Consider the following 20,731-nt stretch of genomic DNA (forward strand, 5'->3'; position numbering starts at 1 on the left):
GTACAATGTCAGTATATTTGAGTTTTGCTTTAAAATATCTCAGTTACAGAAAATGGGTGGAGTATATAAAGCAGTGGCAAAATATTAGTATTTGTTGAATCCAGGTGATGGGTAGACTGAGGTTCATTGTACTATTGTCTCTAGTTTTGTGTAATGCATGTGGTTAGTGACAGATAAAAAAGAAAGCAGGTAAGAAGTAAGATAGTAGAAAAAACAGGTGAGGATCAATGATGATTCTAAGTAAAACAGTAGACAGAGGCAGTTAATATAGTAAGCACAAAATTAAGTATTACAAAGCACAAGTGAGGGTCATACAAACAGAGAAGGAATGTTCAAGACTGCCAAGAATTTCGATGTGAGCAAAAGGACTCAAAAAAGATGCCTAGAAGGACACGCACTATCTGGATCACAAATGTTTAGGAATGTAATAAATGTTTTTAATGTCCGGATTATTTCTTTTTGGTCCACCAATTTCTCCCACACTCTCATTTTACGTAAAGCATACTAATAAGGGCTAAGACTCTGACATCCATCTCAGGGTCATTATAGCAAGAGTTATATTTGGCCATGTTTATTTATAAACCCTTCTTTTAAAAAACTGCTGCAATTTAAGAGACTTTTAAAATTATCTTTAACCTCACTTTGTAAATATGAGGACAACAATAACAAAAAAACCTCTGAATTTTGTATTATCCTAGGATGTACAGAGAAGGCAATCCAATGAAGACCTGCCTTGTCACATTCAATAGAGCAACTGCAGAAGCAATTTGTTACAAGCAGATGGATAGTTGAACACTGAAAAGGATGATAAACTAGAACAAAATTAGATATTGAAATCAATTTCTTTTAGGCTTACCATGAAACTTCAGATTTACACAAACAATTGTATTTGAAGAAGTCAGAAAAAAATGCCATACTAAGATGGGTGCCCGTGAAAACAGAACTTTACACATGCTATAGCCTTTATAGCCACCATTTACTTGGTTGGTCCAAATATTTATAGTTCATTGTTATGACTGCCAAAACTGGCAACCACAAGGATTGTTGTCTCAATTAGGACAGTAAACAGATTGTCTCTTTTTTTAATGAAAAAATCTAAAATGTAATACTTCACAGTTTAACATGTTTATTCATCTAAACGAGCTAAAAAATAATGGTGCGACATCTGTTCAAGAGGCATTGGTACCTCAAATTTTGGCTGCCTCCCCACCAATTTGGTTGTTGTTTTAAAAATGAAGAATAGGAGGGGGTACTGTCATCAAAAAATCTTCTGGCGTGTAAAGTATCTTATTTTTCTTGAGAAAAGGATCTCATGTCTGTTGCTAGGGATAAAAAAATAAAATTGTTTAACAAGGAGGCACAATGCTGAATATGACAGCAATTCAATTGTTTGAAATACATTTACTGACCTACTATAGATATTTCCACACTGGTATAGTTCTTTAAGCAGCTCTCCCAGTTCCCTCTGTACTTACCTGTATGGCTAAAACCTATACAAAATAGTAAAGTGTTTCTGTAGGCACCGAATTTATCTGCTACAATTTTTACTGTAGGTTGCACTGATTTTAGATATGGTGTCAGTGGAACAAAATCTAGCAAACATTCTATCCAGGCTGCATTGGAGCAATTGTAATAAAAGAAGGCAGTGCTGCTAAGGGAGAAGTGGTAAGAATCTCACCAGAGAATCCTCCGGTAAGTGTAAAGAAACCTAATTGTTGGTAAGAAGAGAATAAAAGTTTATCTTAGTCTCTGGCTCAGTAACCTCATGTTATGGATGAAATACATTAAAATTTAAAATTTAAGTTTAATTTCTAGAAGTTTATTTCTGAAGCTTATCTAAAGTATAACCTGATCTACTGAATTATTGATTATATAATTTTAGAATCTGGAAAATATAGCACTTTAGTTTTCACATAAAGGTAAGCATTATAATGAAAATTTAGTTTTATTTTCAATGGGAGTGAAGATTTAGACTAAGTTAAATTTAAAAGAGCTAGTATGATTTTTAACAATACTAAGATCAAAATAGCATATTTGCTTTCCTAGAAAAGAGCAATGTGTCTGTTCTGTAACAAACTTAATGCTAGTCGTCTTGATCTTAAAGAGAACCAGGATTAAATGTACATGTATCCCAATACAACCAAAGACCATAAATGCTAAATGCTGAGTTGATCAATACTGTGATTTTTGTTTTATTTATTAAATGCAAATAATTTTTGATCATCTATTACATGCAAAAACTGTGCCAGGCTCTGAGAGGATGAAAAGAAATTAACTTAAATTTTAACATACATTTATTAAATATGTGCAGATCATTACACTACTAGAATTACAGAAATGAATAAGAATATATTTTCAGGAATTTGTAATCATCAGTGGGGATGGGAGTATTTCTCCTACCTTTATGAAAAATTGAAAAAGATTAGAAAATCTTCAAGTATTTTGTCACCTTAAAACAACAACAAACCTCATGCTGATACTAAAATAGGCTTTTAGTACATTTGTTTTAAAAGAAATTCTAGATGAGGTTATATTTTTACAACATCTCTTCTGAAATGAATTTACATATTCTATATTTTGCATGCAAGATAAGAACCAGCAACCATTCAAGCTTCATTCACAGTGTTCCATAGGCTGTACGTTAAGTCCAGCTGCATTAGTTGAAACTTCTTCTGCAAAAAGAGTACGTTAACAGATAGACTCTAACATTCTGAAAAGTCATTAAAGTTTTTTTGTTTTTGTCTTCTAAATTACTCTTAGCAGCGAATTATTGGAAGGGGAAAAACCCGTGCCTAAAATCTGTCTGGTGCCAGTCTCAGATTTATACCAAATACCACTCACTATTCAAAAGTGTATTGCCCTGAAACTGCAGGCCGGATATCACCTCTCTGTCTTCAAAGATTCAAACCAGACTTCAACTTGGAATATCTCTGCAGAGGATTGGCTGCTTCCCAGTTAATGTGAGTTTGAAAAATATGCATTTCATGAAAAGAGTGTTTTGTAAACATACATTGTCTCACTTTACCTGCTATTTATTAAAATCAGAGTTAGCCTTCGGGACTTACCATAAGTCAATCAGTCATACAAATGGAGCCATAGACTCAGTGTATTGATAACACTAGGTAATGAAATTTGCCTATAATTATACTGTGTTTAGGCTAATAGTCATTACTATCAGAAACCACATTTTTCCCCCAAAGAATACCTGAAGAGTAGAATAGGATAGTAAAGTTTTCTTTTTCTTTCTTTTCTTTTTTTCAGGGTAACGAATTTTCAAACATTTCCAAGAGTATAATCATCTGTTTTAAATACCGTAAATTCTGTTATATCTCACTTGGATAGGTATCTAATAAACAATTATTACATATCCTTGCATTTAAATTACCACTGAAATTAGAAATAATCTTTATTTAATAAGACTGTATTTAACACCAGATGGGAGGGGAAATAACTAAATGAAGATTGTTCACGTAAATGTGATAGGAGTGGGGGAAAGCAGTATTTCTTGACATGTGGCGTGTCACTCAGGAAAGTAAAAGACCCATCATATCCAAAATGCCAGCTTGGATATTCCCTTGCCACCCACTTCACAAACAGACATACCACATGGCATTAAATGCTGCAACCTTTCCTAAAAATGCCACTTGGATTTGTCCACTGTGGTGAGCATATAGGAACTCTTGGTCTGTCTCTTAAAGTTTGTGATTTCAAGGGGAAGAATCCAGTAAATAGCACTGGTTAAATTTTGCCCTCAGATGCTTGGCATAAATGATCTGTGAGGATACTGTAACGTTTGCCTGTTTCACACTGATGAAATAAATTATGCTACTTGAATAAATTCTACGGAACATAATGCTAGACAGCCACTTTTAACTCTCTGCAAAAGTCCCGAAGACTATCTAGGATGTTTATCAATACTTTCTTCTCTTGGGGAGTATGAAAACAATCAACATTTTATTTACTCTTTAGAAATACAATGTATTTACTATAAAACACCTTATGCACATGTTGCAAACTATTCATTTTCTATACATATTTACCTAAGGTAGTAACTAACAACTCTGCTATGGACACACATGTTTTCCATGTTCTAAGCTTTATGTATTCATGTGTTTTAAAAATATTTAAAAATTCCTTTACCAGCAAAAAATATTGAATACATTAGTCATGATACTCCAACAAATGTAAAATACCTTAAAAAATCATATAAATGAAAAACTCCATATGCAAGTAATATGACATATTTTCTTCTATTACTTTTCATGAAAGAGTTCTAATTGATTTAATTCCCAAGAGACAAAATATAATTTCATAAAACAGATTTGTATTGTTCAGATATAAGAGACAACCCAAGAAAATGATTCTGAGTAGACAGGACTTCTGCTATTACTGTTGTGTGAAAAAGACTGCACAATTAGACGACAGATTGTTACATATCTCCCTAACAAGAGGGGCAAACTGATACTGCAAGCAGCCAGAACAACATAATTAAAATAGAATTCCAAGTTTATATTAATAGAGTAATAAGTTAATTAAAATCAAGATCAACTGAACTTTCTATTTACACCAGTTCAGACAGCTCAACAGAAAAGGAACTCTATTTTACAGACATATGTAACTCTTTGAGCTTCTGTCATCCAGGTGCCATTTCTGATGGAGCACATGTGCACTGAACAGTTGGCAAAGAAGGAAAAAGATTACTGTAGATGTATGTGCAGATAGTCTCTCTAATGATATAAAATACGTCTGGAAAGAAAGCAGGGCTTCTTTGTAAAATGAAAAATTTTCCATGACTTTTCATTCCTTCTTAGGTTCTGAATGTGACTAGAGAATGTTTCTGTAAGTGAGGATATATACTTTTACTTATGATGAGTATGGAACAAAAATAGATTTAGTAATCTGTAAGTGATGGAGTTATACACATAAATTGCCTAAGACATCTGAAGAATTTAGGATCTATTTTCCATTTTATCTAAATGCACCATGAATAGTTTACCTGTCAAAGTAGAAAGATTTATAAAAGTATCCAGTAGCACACATCCTACATTGATAGGTAAGGTTCTTTTCTTGATATCCTATGCAACATTTAAAAAGATATTTCTGCAAACTGAAAATACCACCAGAAAAAATTCAAGATCTTGCTGTCTCGGTACTTCAGAAAGTATTGGTCCCTAGAGGTGCTTTTATAAAATTATTTCCTTTTCATGCATTGATTGCTGCTCAGCTAATCATCATCTGGTTCCAGATCAGGGTCAACATCTGTGGACAGTCTGAGATAAAAGCAAGCATAGAAAGCCAGTAGGAGGACCAGTATAGCTGCAAGTACAAGGCCAACTTCCTGGGGAAGGAAAAAAAAAGTAGATTTGAAATTCATGAAATGAGATTGGTTAACGTTATCAGCTTCATGAGACAAAAAAACCACAGTCTAGAATGAATAATCACATTCTTTCTGTTTAACACTTTCTGTCATTAAGCAAAAAAACTTTTGTGCTTGACAATACATATTATAACGGCAGGTACATCAGTATTATTTAATTTGTGATTTTCTAATAGTAAAATTAACATTTATAATTTTAATATATTTTCATAGTTTAGATATCAAACTGTTGGATGAAAAGAATGTAGTTTGTGCCTACACAGTTTGTCTTTCTCTATTTGAGTATGTTTAACTTTATTTCTTGCTTCAATACATGTATTATTAGCTATAGCATTTGGACACAGATTCTTTTTTAAATTATTGTTCCTTTTTCTAATGGGAAAAAAACTATTATAACCAGTTTCTAGATTATGTCTCTGTAAAAATCCTTATTAAATATTATTTTGTTAAAACTCATTTTTAAATTCTAAATTCTACAGTTTACAATGTGGCAGAATAAAACTAAGTACTCTTGGCTCATGAAACATGATATAGTATAATTATCACAACTATGAAGGATGGTCCTGGATACTTCATTTGGTGATTTGATGTGGATTATGTTAATCAGTTATGTTGAAATAATAGCCAAAAAATTACCACATATACAATGGCAAAAATCATATTATTTTCAAAAAGTCTATACACATATGGATACATATGTGTGTGTGTGTGTGTATATATGTGTGTGTGTGTGTATATATATATATCATGAAGGAATTTTCTCAATATTAACATATCATTTGGCTAAACAGAAAAAAGAATAAATAGCATCAGTACAGTATCCTAAAGGGCTTAAATATTCCCTTCTAATTCTCCCTTGCATATCACACCCCTCCTGATATTATTTTATGGAGAAGAAATTTATTGGCACGTACACAAATGTAGTTTACATTTCATAAGAATACAGAATTAATAATTCAACATACACTACCTAATAAACTTTAAAAACATTAAAATAAATTTGGTTTATAATCAACATGTAATTTTTACCTGGATGTTGAAATTACAAATTGACATTTTATACAGATTTTTAGCTTTATAATTATTTTTTTTAGATTTGCAAACTATAAAAAATAAATGTTAATAAAAACCATGGGGTTGAAAGATTTAGTGTCAACTATTTTTGTAAGATTTGATTTCTCAATCTACTCTATCAATATAATGTCAAATTAAAGTGAATTTTTATCTGTTGCAGTTGGAATACTTTGGCATCTCAAAAGGGCATGGCAGCATCAGACAGGTTTCATTTATTTTCTTGTATCCACAGCTGTGCTCCCAGACCCATCTGGTTACACAGCTACTAATTTTAAGAGGATGTAATAAACAAGTGACACACAACTGCAAACTCCATCTGTTCTGTATAGTGGACAACAAAACTGTTCAACAGCAGTCACCATTCACATAAGCTTAACGTAGGAATAAAGTTTTTACTCTGGATTGGAGGCTGTGATTCTCATTTCATTGATAATCACCTCTAATTGCTGCTTTTCAATTCCTTCTTATCCTTTCAAACAACTCTGTATCATCTTCACTGTACATTTTCAGAATATCCAGAGGCATGAAAAAGGGGTTTAAGGGTAGGAAGCAGAGAACATTCATAGAATACAACTTCAGAGGCTCCATTAATTCAGTTAAGTCTATTCAATATACTATGGTGTGGGGGTAAGGCTTAAGAAGTATTGGATGAGGAGGTACAGCAAATAATTTTTTTCAAAATGTCCCTATTCTGTTAAGGAGGTAAGTATTGTGGGGTCTGAATGTTTGGAGGGTTAAAACTATGGTAAAATTTGAAAATACTGCTTTCAGAATTCTGGTCACACTAACTATAATTTAGAGACCTACAGGCATTTATGACTCTCCTCACCCTTGGTCATTTTTAGTTTTAGGTCAGAAATAACAAAAAGAACAAAAATAATGCTTCCAGCTGGCTCATCCCAAGGGGTTATTAGCAGGATCTGGTTGATATTTGAATTTTCATTTATTTAACAGATAAATAATTTTTTATCCTTAATCTTTTATTCTTATTACTCTTTACAAATAAACCCAAATAAACTACTTAATAAACAAATATGGATTATCTTTTTCCTCCTAAATACTGAGAAACACAGGTATTTGCATTCTAAAAAATTTTTTCCTGATATTGCAATTCTTGAAAAATAATCTTCCAATTGAACCGCAACCAAATAGCAAATATTTTTTAGGTGGTTCTCATTACAGGGCCATAAATTATGACATTTTGTTTATATTGGTAAGAGACAGGAACTAAAAATAGTTTCTCAATAGAAATTAACTCCACATTTTGAACCAGTTATTTTCATATCTTATTCTGAATCATTACTATTCCCTGAAATTTTCTATCACTAAACATACATTTATAAAAAAGCCCTAGAAGCCCCTGAGGGTAAGTACCCTATTGGGTAATTTTTATATCTCCAATCCATGATTTCTCAATCAATACAGTTGATTTTACATGCTAATGAAATCTGGAAGTGATTTCTTGTAGAAATTCCTCCAAGACAATTATGTCTTTTTCATCTTCCTTTTCACAGGTTTTACAACATTGTAATACTCACAGCAATTTCTAAGTAAATAATGAAGGATTAAATCAGATTTATATAATTTATGTACAAGGTATATGAAAATTATGTAATGTTTTGAAAACTTTACAGTAATAATATCCATAATACTATCTTCATAAGAAAACTAAGAACATTTTATAATATTAGTATGGTTACACAATGCAGACTTAGTTGAAGTAGGGGATCTTTAGGCCAATAGCAAACATTCAAGGAAAGTCTTATTTATGCAAAGGAGTAATAGTTAATTCAGAGAAATATTTATGTTAAGTGTTTTCATTGTCTTAACTCTTCTGACTATACTGTGAGGTAAATGGCATAACGTCCATTTTACAAATGTGCCAGTTTAGACCCAGCTAAATCATACTAACAGTAAGAGGCATGTGATTCGAGGCCTCTTCATTTTGTGTTCAGTTTTATCATTGCTGTTATTTTTCTGTTCCGTGAAGCTGTTCATATTTTCTGTAGATTTAAATTACTTTAAGAGCATAGCTATGATTCATTCTAAAAATATGTAGTAAAGTGATAAAATATTATAACATTATGGCCATCCTGTATTAACTAGATAAGAGTCAAACATGTTTGATGTTCATTAGTCCTTAGTTGCTTCTCTGACATTATCAATGTGGGTAAAATCACTCACCGGGGAAATTAAATAGCATTAAATGGCAATTGCTGAAAGAAACTTCGTTATTTAAAACACTATGCTAAAATGACAAGGCAATCAAAGTTTGACAGGGCAAACTAATTAGTATGCCAGATTTGAAATGTAAAACACCTCCATGGGTCTGATTCTAAAAAGTTTCCTATCATTTTAATGGGCTCTTCACATAAATTTTCAAGCAAAGTAAACAGTGTTTAAAGCTAAGGTTTTTGTTTTTCACAGGTTTACAAATCAAAATGATATTCTAGTTTATTAAAAAGGAGTTGTTTCTGATGTCAGAAACTTTTCTGTACATCCGTTAAATCAAATGAAACCTAAGAACAATTTTTTTCTCATGAAAGATAAACAAATTCTACATTGTTTTTAAAAAGACATTAGATTGCACTATAAGATAGACTTGTAATAGGAATATGGTTATTTCCTCGAGTTAAAACTATAGCAAAAATTACAAGAGCAAATGAAAAATAGGATGTATACAGGAAAGTAGTATATATCAATAAATGCATGGCTGCACTATTTTTCAAATTCTAATTTATAGCTGCTCATTATATTGTGCCACAAGTGGAGTGTGTTATCTCAGTATTTTTTTAACAAACCCAAAAAAACAAAAACAAAGCACTGTATTGTGACAGATAAAAGTAAGTGACATATTGCTTTCCTGGAAGATGATAGACAATGCTCTCACTACAAGAGAAAATCATCAGGTAACTAACTGCAAAATAAGAAACTAAGCACTGGTTTTAGAAAGTTTGTGTCATGGAAATAGTTTTAAAGATGAATGAAATTTCACATGAAATTAGAAGAAAACTTCAAAAGATTAATCATCTGCCTTTTAAATAAAAAGGCAATTCACTTTTTTTTTCATTAAATACTGACACAGCACTAACTGAGGAGACTGTGTTATGAAAACATACCACAGCACACAGCAATGCTTGATCAAAATCAGCAATCAGGAGTAAAAAGAAGGCAGTGTTTCATGATCATAATAGCAAATTCTGGAAGACAACCAAATATATCATCTGGCAGTTCAACAGCTGTTACAGCTTGGTAGTAATACCTTGGCATTTGCTATAAGCTATAACTTAGAAAAATTGATTTTTCATCTGCCAGATAAAAACCAAAATCTCCTTTTAACATTTTAATATTTAAATAAAATATATGTACTAGTCACTTTAATTTTACACATTTGACAGTAGAGTCATCAAATTAATTTTTCTATTTATAATTTAATTTGACTCTAAACACTTGGCAGAGTTGACATGGGTAATAATGTAAATGTAATTTTGTTGAACTTCATTGTGCTAGCACATTGGATTAATATCTGCTAATATCATTCTCAGTTGCTTTTATCCCTCTTAACCAGTTAAAACACCGGTTTTCTAAAAGAACAAGTTTGGGAACATCATTATAATTTCATCATAAAGTACTGACAACAAAAATAATACATGAATAAAATTACATATATTAATGATCTAAGTATATACAATTATAATTAAAATTTAAACAACCATAAAATGAAACTTACTGCAAGTGAGAAAAGTTTTCAATCCAGGCCACATATATCACTGAAGTGTTTGAACAATAAATAGAGCAGTTAGAAATAAAGTAAATTGCAACTTTAAGTGTAATTGGTTCTCTTAAGTGACATTAGGTCTTATTCTAAGACCTGATAAAATCTAAGAATGGGAAGGATGTTTCTAATTAAGTAAATTCTTTATAAAAAGCCTTTAATTCTAGCATTCAACTTAGATTTTGAAATGTCATAAAACATTTAGAATCCAACATTTATGCAATCCAGTTTTAGAAAATGAAATAGCATGCAATATATCAAATTTTAAAGTTATCGAATACAGGTACCTTTATGCCTATTGCTGTTTTCTTTGCTTCTGCTTTTAATTTGGTTGCTCGTAAAATCGGTTTGGTTTTTTTATAATCCTGTTTACCTAGAAAGAAATAATTTCAGACAATGAGCTATAATTCAAGTTTAACAGGCATCTGAAATGTCAAAGAACCTTTAAACAGAATAAAACTGGGACACAAAGTTGCAAAGTAATTCCCAGTTATAGAAACCATAAACTTGTCACCCTAAGGTCAACTTTTCCTTCTCTTTCTTTTTCAGGAAGAAGACCTGACAGACATCTTTGATTTGCTGTGCAGTGACTATCAACAAAGATAAAACATTATTTTAGAGAATAAAATGTTTAAAGCAAAGAGAGTAAAGCAAATGCTTTAGAAGCATCTGGAGACAAATGTGGAAATAAATGAATATACATGAGATCCCATTAAATAGGTAAGGTTAACTCTGTCTTCATAATTGAAGAATAACAATTCATTGGAAATTTATTCAATAACTAATTTGAGAAATATCCTCAAGTTTTCTCTAAGTAAGGAACTAAAGACTGATCTGTAAGTAATTAACTTTCAGTTGCTGAATAAATTAGAAAAAAAATATTTAACTTTTGTTTGTTCTCTATGGAGGACAGAATAAATAAGGTCAGATAAATGATGTAGGAGAGCTATATTTAGACATTAGTTTCAATCTTTTTTACCACATTTAACAACCAAAAATGAACAAAATTGAGTTAGTGTCACCAAATCTGCTTTTTTGTGTATACCATCTGGTGACCCCAAAAATGAGTAACAAAAGAACTATTACACAGTCTGTGAGGAAAATAGATTTATGAACAATAACAACAACAAAAGCATTAACTAGAATAATATACTTTTTTCTGTTAACCACTCTTAGCTAAGAATTTGGTCAAATGAGTCTTAAATATAATCATGTCATTCTGAGTGGGAATTGACATTTGACCATATATCTCTGCAATTATTTTATATTCTCCTATTAGGCCTTGTTGTTTCTATTTTATTTCATCTCCTTTCAATGATCAATTACTTTCCAAAACTTACCCCTGTAGTCTATCAAAATAATACAACTACTAACTTTAATTTCCACATCTTCCTCAAATTGTGAAGTAAATCTGAAAGCAGTTTATCTAAAGTATATCATCAAAATTTAATGTGCAATATATTTCTTAATGTGTTTGCTAATGGTTCAAAAGTACCTTTAAAATTCTATATAGATTTTTAGAATTAGAAATGCCAGGGAGAAGTGAGACAAATGGATGGGAGAATGAAGAAATACTATATTTGTGTTCATTAGACACATAAAAGTATTTGTTGGCTGGAGAGCTGTTTTTGTTTTTGTTTTAAAGAAGTGTGTATACTATTTCCTTAACTGAAATAGTATAGCACTCATTCTGGATCTATGAGTATGCAGAAGCTTAATAAATATTATTTGATGACCGGGTTTAATGATCCAGAAATGAGCCAATTGTAAAAATGTATATCAAATGATCTAAATTTAAATTATGGAATGAACAAAATACAGAAAAAATATTACTCTGACCCATTTTAAATTAGCAACATTTAATTTTGCTGCAAAAACTTTGACAAGTGTTCACTCTGATTTCACATCTCAATAGTCAAACTATTCATGGCACTATTCCTGCTGAGATATATAAACAGTTCAGAACAATGAAACTGGTGACACATCAAATGTCTCCATTCAGGGTTACAAAGCAAGTCTCTAATGAGAATCTAAAAAGAAATTTCAATATTATGGATTTGAAGCCAAGAAGTCATTTCTTATGTTATATATGCCCTATAATAAACTTTGGGTACAGCAGGGACAAAGTAAACAAACAAACAAAAAAGGATTATTTTAACCAATCTGCTTTTCATAGACATATGCAATATTCTAGATGATGTTTCTGTCATAAAACAGATCCAAGTGTGCCTAAAAACTCAATGTTAAAGTGAGATTTTATCACTCTACTTCACTTGCCATTGGTTAAATAATGTGTTCTATTTAATTCAACTTCTATAATCTCTTAAAGAATAATACTTTTAGATTTATATTAAAGTCGGTATGAACATTTGAAGTTGTATTTACAATAAATAGATGGTTTTAAAAATTATTGCACACCTCATACTAATCCAAAAAGCGCATCTATCATTAATGTAGCATTCTCCTTGCTGACTATGACATCCAAAAGTATATATTGCAAATGTGGTTTCAGTCTACTAAGTAAAAACGTTTACAGGTGCACCTGTTAATTTCTTTATAACTAAAACCAGATCTCTCTATTATACCCAAAGAGATATTTAACATTTTAATTTTTTACGGCTTCAAGAAAAATACCTATGCCCACATGATTGTCAAAAAGTATATATAAAATAAGAAGCTCCTGCCTTCTGAGTACTTAAACCTGGGGGAGAAAAAAAAAAATTATATAATCTAGATTTTATTGTAGACAGTTTCTAAATACAATTGGATCTGATTTGGGTTATATCAGTAACACAATAACCAAAGTAGCAATTTAGCAATTGCTCATTACATTTTATATGAGAGAAATTCAAGCCTACAAAGCCAATGATGTGGGGCCTCAATCATCTCATTTCTCTCTTCTCAATAACACATTCATCACATTTCTGTATTTTAATTTCCTATGACACGATTTAAGTAACAAAAGCTTTCTGCCCCATCTCCACACTTTCTGATGAACTGATTTATACTTCCTCCCTCCAATATAATCCTATTATATTATTTCACTATATTTTATTTTTAAATTATCATACAGTGAAGTTAATATTTTTTCCTTTTGGTGTACCGTCCTATGAACTTTAATGTTTATGTATGGATTCATGTAATTACTACTACAATCAGGATATAGAAAAGTTCTATCATTCCAAAAAACTGCCTGGCATTATCCTTCTATACTCGCCCCCCCTCCTACCCATAATTCCTGGCAACCACTAATATATTATCCATTTCTATAGCTTTGTCTTTTCAATAATGTGGTAATAATGTGACAAGGGCTTCTTTTATTCAGCATAAGGCCTTTAAATTTCACCCAAGTTGTATGTATCAGAATTTTATTCTTTTCTATTGCTGATTAGTATTCCATCATAAAAAGGTACCAGAGCTTGTTTATCCATTCACTCACTGACGTACATTTAGATTATGTCCAGTGTTTGGCAAGCATGGCAAGAGCTACTATAAACACAGGTGTACAGGTTTTTATGTGAATGTAAGTTTTCATTTATCTAGGGTAGGATTGCTGAGTCATATGGTAAGTATATATTTAACTTTGTAAGAAATTGCCAAACCATTTTCCAGAGTGGTTGCATTCCCACCAGCAATGGATAAGAGTTCTGATAGCTTTGCATCATCACTAGCACCTGGTATTGTTGTATCTAGGTTATCTAGATTTTTAGTGTACAATTGTTCATAGTATTCCCTTATAAGCCATGTTATATGTGTAAGGTTGATAGTAGTGTACCCTGTTTTATTACCAGTAGTAGTAATTTGTTTTTTTTTTTTTTTCCTTAGATAGTCTAACCAAATTTTTTCAATTTTGTTAATCACTCTAAATAACAAACTTTGGGTTCTGTTGATTTTTTTCTGCTGTTTTTCTTTTGGGATTTTGTTTATTTCCACTCTAATCTTTCTTATTTCCTTCCTTCATATTGTTTTGAGTTTATTTTGCTCTTGTTTTTCTAATTTTCTAGATAGAAATTTAGGTTATTGATTTGAAATCTTTCTTTATTAGTATAGGCATTAACAGGTATAAGTCTCCATCTAAGTACTGCTTTATCAGCATTTCATAAGTCAGTAAGGAGAATAAAAAAGTTATACACAAAAAAAACTTGTAGATATATATTTACCTATGCACTTACCTTTACTGGTGTTAGCTTATCTTTTCTGTTTGTGGATTCTAGTTATTGCCGTATGTACTTTCATTTCAGCCTGCAGGACTTCCTTTAGTATTTCTTGTAGGGCATGTGTGCTATTGACAAATTATCTGGTTTTGTTTATCCAAGAACATCTTGATTGCTCCCTTTTTTGAAGGATAGTTGTGCTGGATATAGAATTCTTGGTTGACACTTTTGCTTTCATTACATCATATATAATGAATTACTTTTTACTTGCTGCTTTCAAGATTCCCCTCTTTATATTTGACTTTCAACAGTTTGACTATGATGTGGCCAGGTGTGGTTCTCTTTTAACTTATCCTACTTGAAATTTTGTGAGGTTCTTGGATATATAAATTAAAGTCTTTCATCATATTAGAGAAGGTTTTGGACTTATCTTTTCAAATATTCTTTTTGACACTCTCTCTCCCTCCTCTTATTCTGCAACTATTACTATGCATAGAATGGTATGCTGGATAGAGTCCTACGGGCATTTATGGCTCTGTTCATTTTTTGCTGAATCTCATTCTTTACTTTTTCTTCATGTTCCTCAGACTCGATAATCTCAATTAACCTCTTTTCATGTTCCCTGTTTCTCCTATAAGTTCAAATCTGTGAAGCTCCTCTAGTGAAATTTTTATATTGGTTATTATATTTTTTCAAGTCCAGAATTTCTATTTTTATATACATAATTTACATTTCTATAATAATATTCTCTATTTGTTGAGACACCATTCTCATATGTCAATTCTCTAGACATGGCTTTCTTTATTTTTTGAATATATTTAAAATGGCTGATTTAAAGTTTTTGCCTAGGAAGTCCAAGGTCTGAGCTTCTTTTGAGACAACTTCTATACTTTTTCTGTGTATGGACCATAATTTGCTTATTTTTTGTGTGTTTCATATTTTTTGTAGAAAACAGTTTTCTACAAAATAACATTATGCGGCAAAGGTTAAATGATGTAATGTGGCAACTCTGCAAAATAGATCTCCCCAAGGATTTATTGTTGATGCTCTTTGTTCTCCTTTTGTTGGTGTTAGTGTTTGTTTGTTTCTTTAGTGACTTTTATAGAGTCTGTATTCTTTGTCATATGGAATCATTTAGCTTAATGTTCATTTAATAATGGGACAGATACATTCTTAAATGTCTTGAACCAGTAAATCTTCCAGGTTTGTTGAAGAGATGTTCCATACTTTGACAGGGCTTTATAGTTCTGCCTTAGCCTTCACTTCCTGCTAGCCTCCTCAAGGTCAGCAAGAAGTGAGAACTTACAGCCTTTCTAAGTCTTTATTGGACATGCAAAGCCCTGCACAGGTTCATGACTTTCTAGATTCCCAAGACTCTATGCCGGGGATCTTAAAAGACACTATGAACATCTCACTGCTCAGTTTTTTAAAAAAAATTAGGTCAGCCTCATGCTAGCCCCAACTAGTAATATTGCCTCAGGTAGCTGTGATGTTAAATGCTTGCCATGGATTGTTTTTGCCAAATGCCATCAGAAAATGACTCTTCACACAGAATGAGCTCAAATTCAGGTCAAATAAAGACAAGTTCTGAGAATGGGGATTTTCAGTGAGCTCCCAGACAGGTCAAATAGTGACAGTTCTCAGAGGATGGGATTTGGGGTAGCTCCAAACCCATTCTGCCTTCTCCAGTGACTACAAGCTGCTGTTTTACATGACTACTATTGTTGCAAGGCTGAGGAGAGGAAGATGGGAGTAAGGCAAGTTGAACAAAACAAAGCTTGATGTTCTTAGAGTTAGCTGTTTTTCTCAAATAAACACTCTCTGCACTGTTTGAAAACTTTTCTTAATTTATAGATTTCTGAAAAAGTTGATTTTGATAATGTTTTGCCATTGTTCTTACTTTTATAGAAGAGCAGACCTTTAAGGTGCTTCTTTCCATTCAAGAAGCGCTTCTCTTCTGTCCTTTTACCTTTAATATCATTCTATTTGAAGTGAGTTTCTTATCTACAGCTTATATTTAGGTCAGTTTGTAAAATTTCAACCTGAAAATCTTCTGTCCTTTCATTGATATGTTTAGACCATATGCATTTAATGAAATTTTAATGTATTTTTATTTAGATCTACCATTTTATTTTTGTTTTTGTTTCCTTTGATATGTTTCTGCTTCACTTTTCATGCCTGTTTTGAATTATTTGAACTTTTTTTTAATATTTCATTTAAATCATGTATTGTATTTTGATATTTCTCTTAGGTATATCAATAATTTCCCAAAAGGTTACAAAATACACATTTAACCTGTATGAGTCTAATGCAAATCAATATTTTATTCAATTTCCTATTTTCAAACATATGCTACATTATTAAAAAATTTTAACATGCACAATCCATTTCACATTCTAACATAATGGAAAGAAACAGTGCATTGCTTTGTAGTGCTAGTGTTGTTTATCTCTTTTGACTTTGCTATGCTTATATTTGATCTTCTTGGACATGTGTCACAGGTTAGGAAAGTTGTTTCTATACAGTTGACTTTTAATAATTCAGCCCTTTAAATGTCTGCAGACAAAGAATTATACAAGTAAATATACTATTGCAGCACAGATGTATTTTTCCTTAAAAATGCTAGACAAGACACTGGTATCCCTGTTTGATGCATGTTCTTATTATAGCTTAACTGTTTTGCAATAAAAAGTGAAAGGCACATGCATAGTTAGAAGGACTATTATACTTTGGTTACTGAAATTTTATATTCATGATAAAAACTGCAAGTTGTCCTTAGATAATACCTATGTTTTAGTTCTGCAATAAAATTTCTAACTACTCTTCTCTTGAGATTTGTGTTCAGTTTAGTTGAAGAGTATCCTTAAATTGCTAGATCTATACTATTAAAAAGTTACATTATTATTTTAACTATTTATTTATAGTAATAGAATTTTCTTGATACTGTAAAACCAAAAAATAAGTATGGGAATAAATGTAATGTTCAGGTTGATAAATGATGACAAATGTCACTCTTAATCCTCAATCTCAATTACCTCCATCAAAACAGCCATAATATTCTGTTTGATTTTCTCTAAAATAACTACATATTATACCTTAAACTTATGAGACATATTTATACTAATAAAATGCCACTTTTGTATGTTTAAAATAAAGTTGCAAAATTAATATTCTAGTAAAAATTCCATGATATGGAAAACTGTTTTTATGGCTTAGTAAGAATATAGATTCTATTATCCATTGTGTATAGTTCTTAATAATAAACATATATTTAGATGACTGCATTATTGATATTGCCAATACAAACAGAAAATTTCTCTGAAATCATGACATTCAAAGTTAAAATTCCTTCAATACAATCAGATTCTTAATAAATTGTGTTTTTGTTAATATCTCATTATAAAGCTTCTCCTTTTGCATGTAAAATCCAAGATCATTTTTGGGAAGAAATAAAAAAGTTTTCCCCAAATATGCTAATGCTACAGCTAAGCAATGCACTTAGAATAATAAAACATATTAACTTTCATGTTAATGCCTGGACTTATAATAACTTATGTAAGGGAAAAATACACTTAGAATGTGTGAACTTTGCTATTTATTCCATAATAGAATTTAGTAATTTTTTTTTTCAAAATTAATCTGGATTTAATGCTGAAAACTGGGCATTTCAAAATAAGAAACAGTAAAACTTGCATTTTCATGCAGGAAATCTATATTATAAAATTGCTCCTTGAACAAATATTAATGACTGATTATCAAACCTCTATGAGTACATACGCATAGTTATTGAGTAGATTGTGAAATCTCTGACATAAGGTTATTTTGGCTAGCAAGTAACAAAATATTATCCATAAGGAAACAAAGAAGTCATATCTATATGTCTATATATCTATATATAGATATATTATTGCCATTATTATCAGTATTATTATTATTTTTACTTGCATCAAAGCTCTTAATTCATGAGACATTATTTTTTATGGTTAGCAGATAGAGTTGCTAAAATCTCTGAGAATAGTATTGTAGTTAGTGTAACATCAGAACATATCACTGATTACAATTTTTCTTAGTTAACCTTGTGCCTAAGCATAATTGAAAATGTTCACTTATGGTCATAAGAATTCTTATATCTTATTTTCTTAAATAATGCTTTCATTCATTCATTAAAAATTATTGAGGACTTACACTATATAGAAATAGTGTTAAAGGACTGAAAATAAAATAGTTTGGCAAAACATACCAAAAGCCTGTTATCTTGAAGCTTGTAAAAAGATGGATAATAAGCAAATGAAAATAATGGTTTAATTTGCCAGGTAATGAAAAGCACTAAAAAGAAGAATACAGTTGGCAAGGGGCAGAAAATAAAGGGGAGAGAGGTATTGTTTCAGAGAGAGTGGTCAGGGAAGGGGCCTTCTTGGTAATACCACTTGACATTATTGTTTGATGTCACTTAACTGGATACTTGAATGAAGCTAGGGAGAAAGTCATGTGGATACCTTGTGGAAGCAATTCCAAATACCGGGAACATAAAAGTGTAAAAACCCAGAAAACACTAACTTCTAGAGGAGGTCAAAATGTCAGTGAAGTCTCTCAAGTCAGAAATAGAGCTTAGTAGGTAATAAAATTTAAAAGTTCAGTTTCTGATGTCAGGCTCAGTGGTCCAGATCAACTGTCAATATCTGAGTATATGCGCTAAAATGATAATCTTGCAAATAAGCAGGATCTTCAGCTTGGTCCCCTGATATGTGATGTGAGAGTTTTTGAAAGTAAGAGTGAAGTAAAAATATTACTCTCTTTGCTTAGCTAAAATGGTAAATCAAAGGGAATGCATATTCCTGCAGAAGTTTTAGAAACTGACTATATCATCAAAAACTAAATATGCAGTTACACCCATTATACACTGTGGCTAGTTGGTCTTGGAACTGAGTACTATTAAATTTAAACTTATGGTAGAATTTTTTTTACTGTACTTATTGTGGCAGAATATAAATGTCCTTTGCACATGGTCACAACTAGCTAATTAATCTAGCCAATGCATTTTTCTAAATTCTGATCACAGATACCACAAGAGACTATCTGCCTTTACTGGAAGGGACAGCAGTATACTTACAGACCTGCTTGTAAACTAAATAAACTTTTCATCTAGTGCACAACCTGATTCCAAGAGACTAACTGCCTCACTAACCCACAATATATCACAATAACAATGATAAGACATAAGCCTTGGAGAAGATATGAAAATTGCCTGAGATGCCTCAGAACATTCTGGTAAAAATACAGAAGCTTGTCAACTAAGTCTGATTCATGGAAGTTCACTGATTTAGAGCATGTCAAGATTGTCTCCAAGAAAAAAAAGTCAACTTGCTGCACTTTACAGTCTATCTACCATTAAGAAGGGAACATAGGTACAACTTCTTAAAAAAAACTGGCATTACTTGATAATGTCACATATCCATACCTATGATCCAACATTTTTCTACTGGGTATATATTGCAGAGAAAAACTCTTCCACATGTGAACTAAAGAACAGACATGTCTGAAAATATTTATAGATTCCTCATAATAGCACTCACAGGAAAAAAAAAACAACTGAGAATCATGCAATTGTCAAAACAAGGAGGATAGAACAATATTGGTATAGTCATATAATGAAATGCTCTAATGCATAGAAAATGAACTATATCAACATTCATCAATGAGAAGAAAACAAAAATATGAAGCTCAATAAGAACAAGTTACATAACAATATATGCAGCATGATTTCATTTATATAAAGTTCATAAACTAAAAAAGATATTGTTTAACACATATCTAGGTGGAAAATTCATAAATGGAATTAATACAAAATCAAGATAGTGGTTATCGCTCAGAGGTATAGAAGCATAGAGGCTGTAGCAATTGGGAAGGTGCATAAAAAGGCAAGGTACTGGTATATGTCTAATATTTAACCTAGATGATGGATACATGGTTGGTCATGTTGTTAATTTTTTTAATCTACATGCATATTCCATATATGTAAAGAACCTGAAAAGATGCTAAGACATGGTACAATAAAAGGTTCTCCAATAGGTTGCTGTGAAAGCTCCTCTACCTCTTAGAACTTATGACATGGCATAGTCAATGGAGCTTGAAGTGCTTTTAGCTAACTGAGACACAGAAACAAGCCTTTAGCAGGTCCCAAAAAAAAAAAAAAAAAAAAAAAAAAAGAAGTGGCAGTCTCTAGGGTTTTGGAACAATGCCATACATCCTTCAACAGGTAACAGCTGCTAGGAAACAACTCCTGGATTGCTACCAAGCTCTGACGAAGACTGACTACCTGGTCATGAGACTCAGGGACCATCTGGCCTGAGC

At 31.4% G+C, this 20,731-nt stretch overlaps 1 protein-coding gene across 5 annotated transcripts in view; it reads right to left on the reverse strand.

Annotated features, from left to right (window-relative positions):
• Positions 1–2,164: 2,164 nt before the first annotated feature.
• The window catches only part of TRIQK (triple QxxK/R motif containing), a 94,581-nt gene continuing 76,014 nt past the window's right edge, over positions 2,165–20,731 (reverse strand). For all 5 annotated transcript variants that reach the window (XM_057736628.1, XM_057736627.1, XM_057736623.1 and 2 more), the window contains 2 exons: positions 10,514–10,599; positions 2,165–5,338 (listed from right to left, as the gene is read on the reverse strand). In XM_057736628.1, the coding sequence (XP_057592611.1) occupies positions 5,225–5,338; positions 10,514–10,599 (200 nt within the window). In that variant the 3' untranslated portion in view covers positions 2,165–5,224. The remainder of the gene's footprint in view (positions 5,339–10,513; positions 10,600–20,731) is intronic.

The sequence above is a fragment of the Hippopotamus amphibius genome, chromosome 5, assembly GCF_030028045.1.
Source record: "Hippopotamus amphibius kiboko isolate mHipAmp2 chromosome 5, mHipAmp2.hap2, whole genome shotgun sequence".
Classification (NCBI taxonomy): domain Eukaryota; kingdom Metazoa; phylum Chordata; class Mammalia; order Artiodactyla; family Hippopotamidae; genus Hippopotamus; species Hippopotamus amphibius.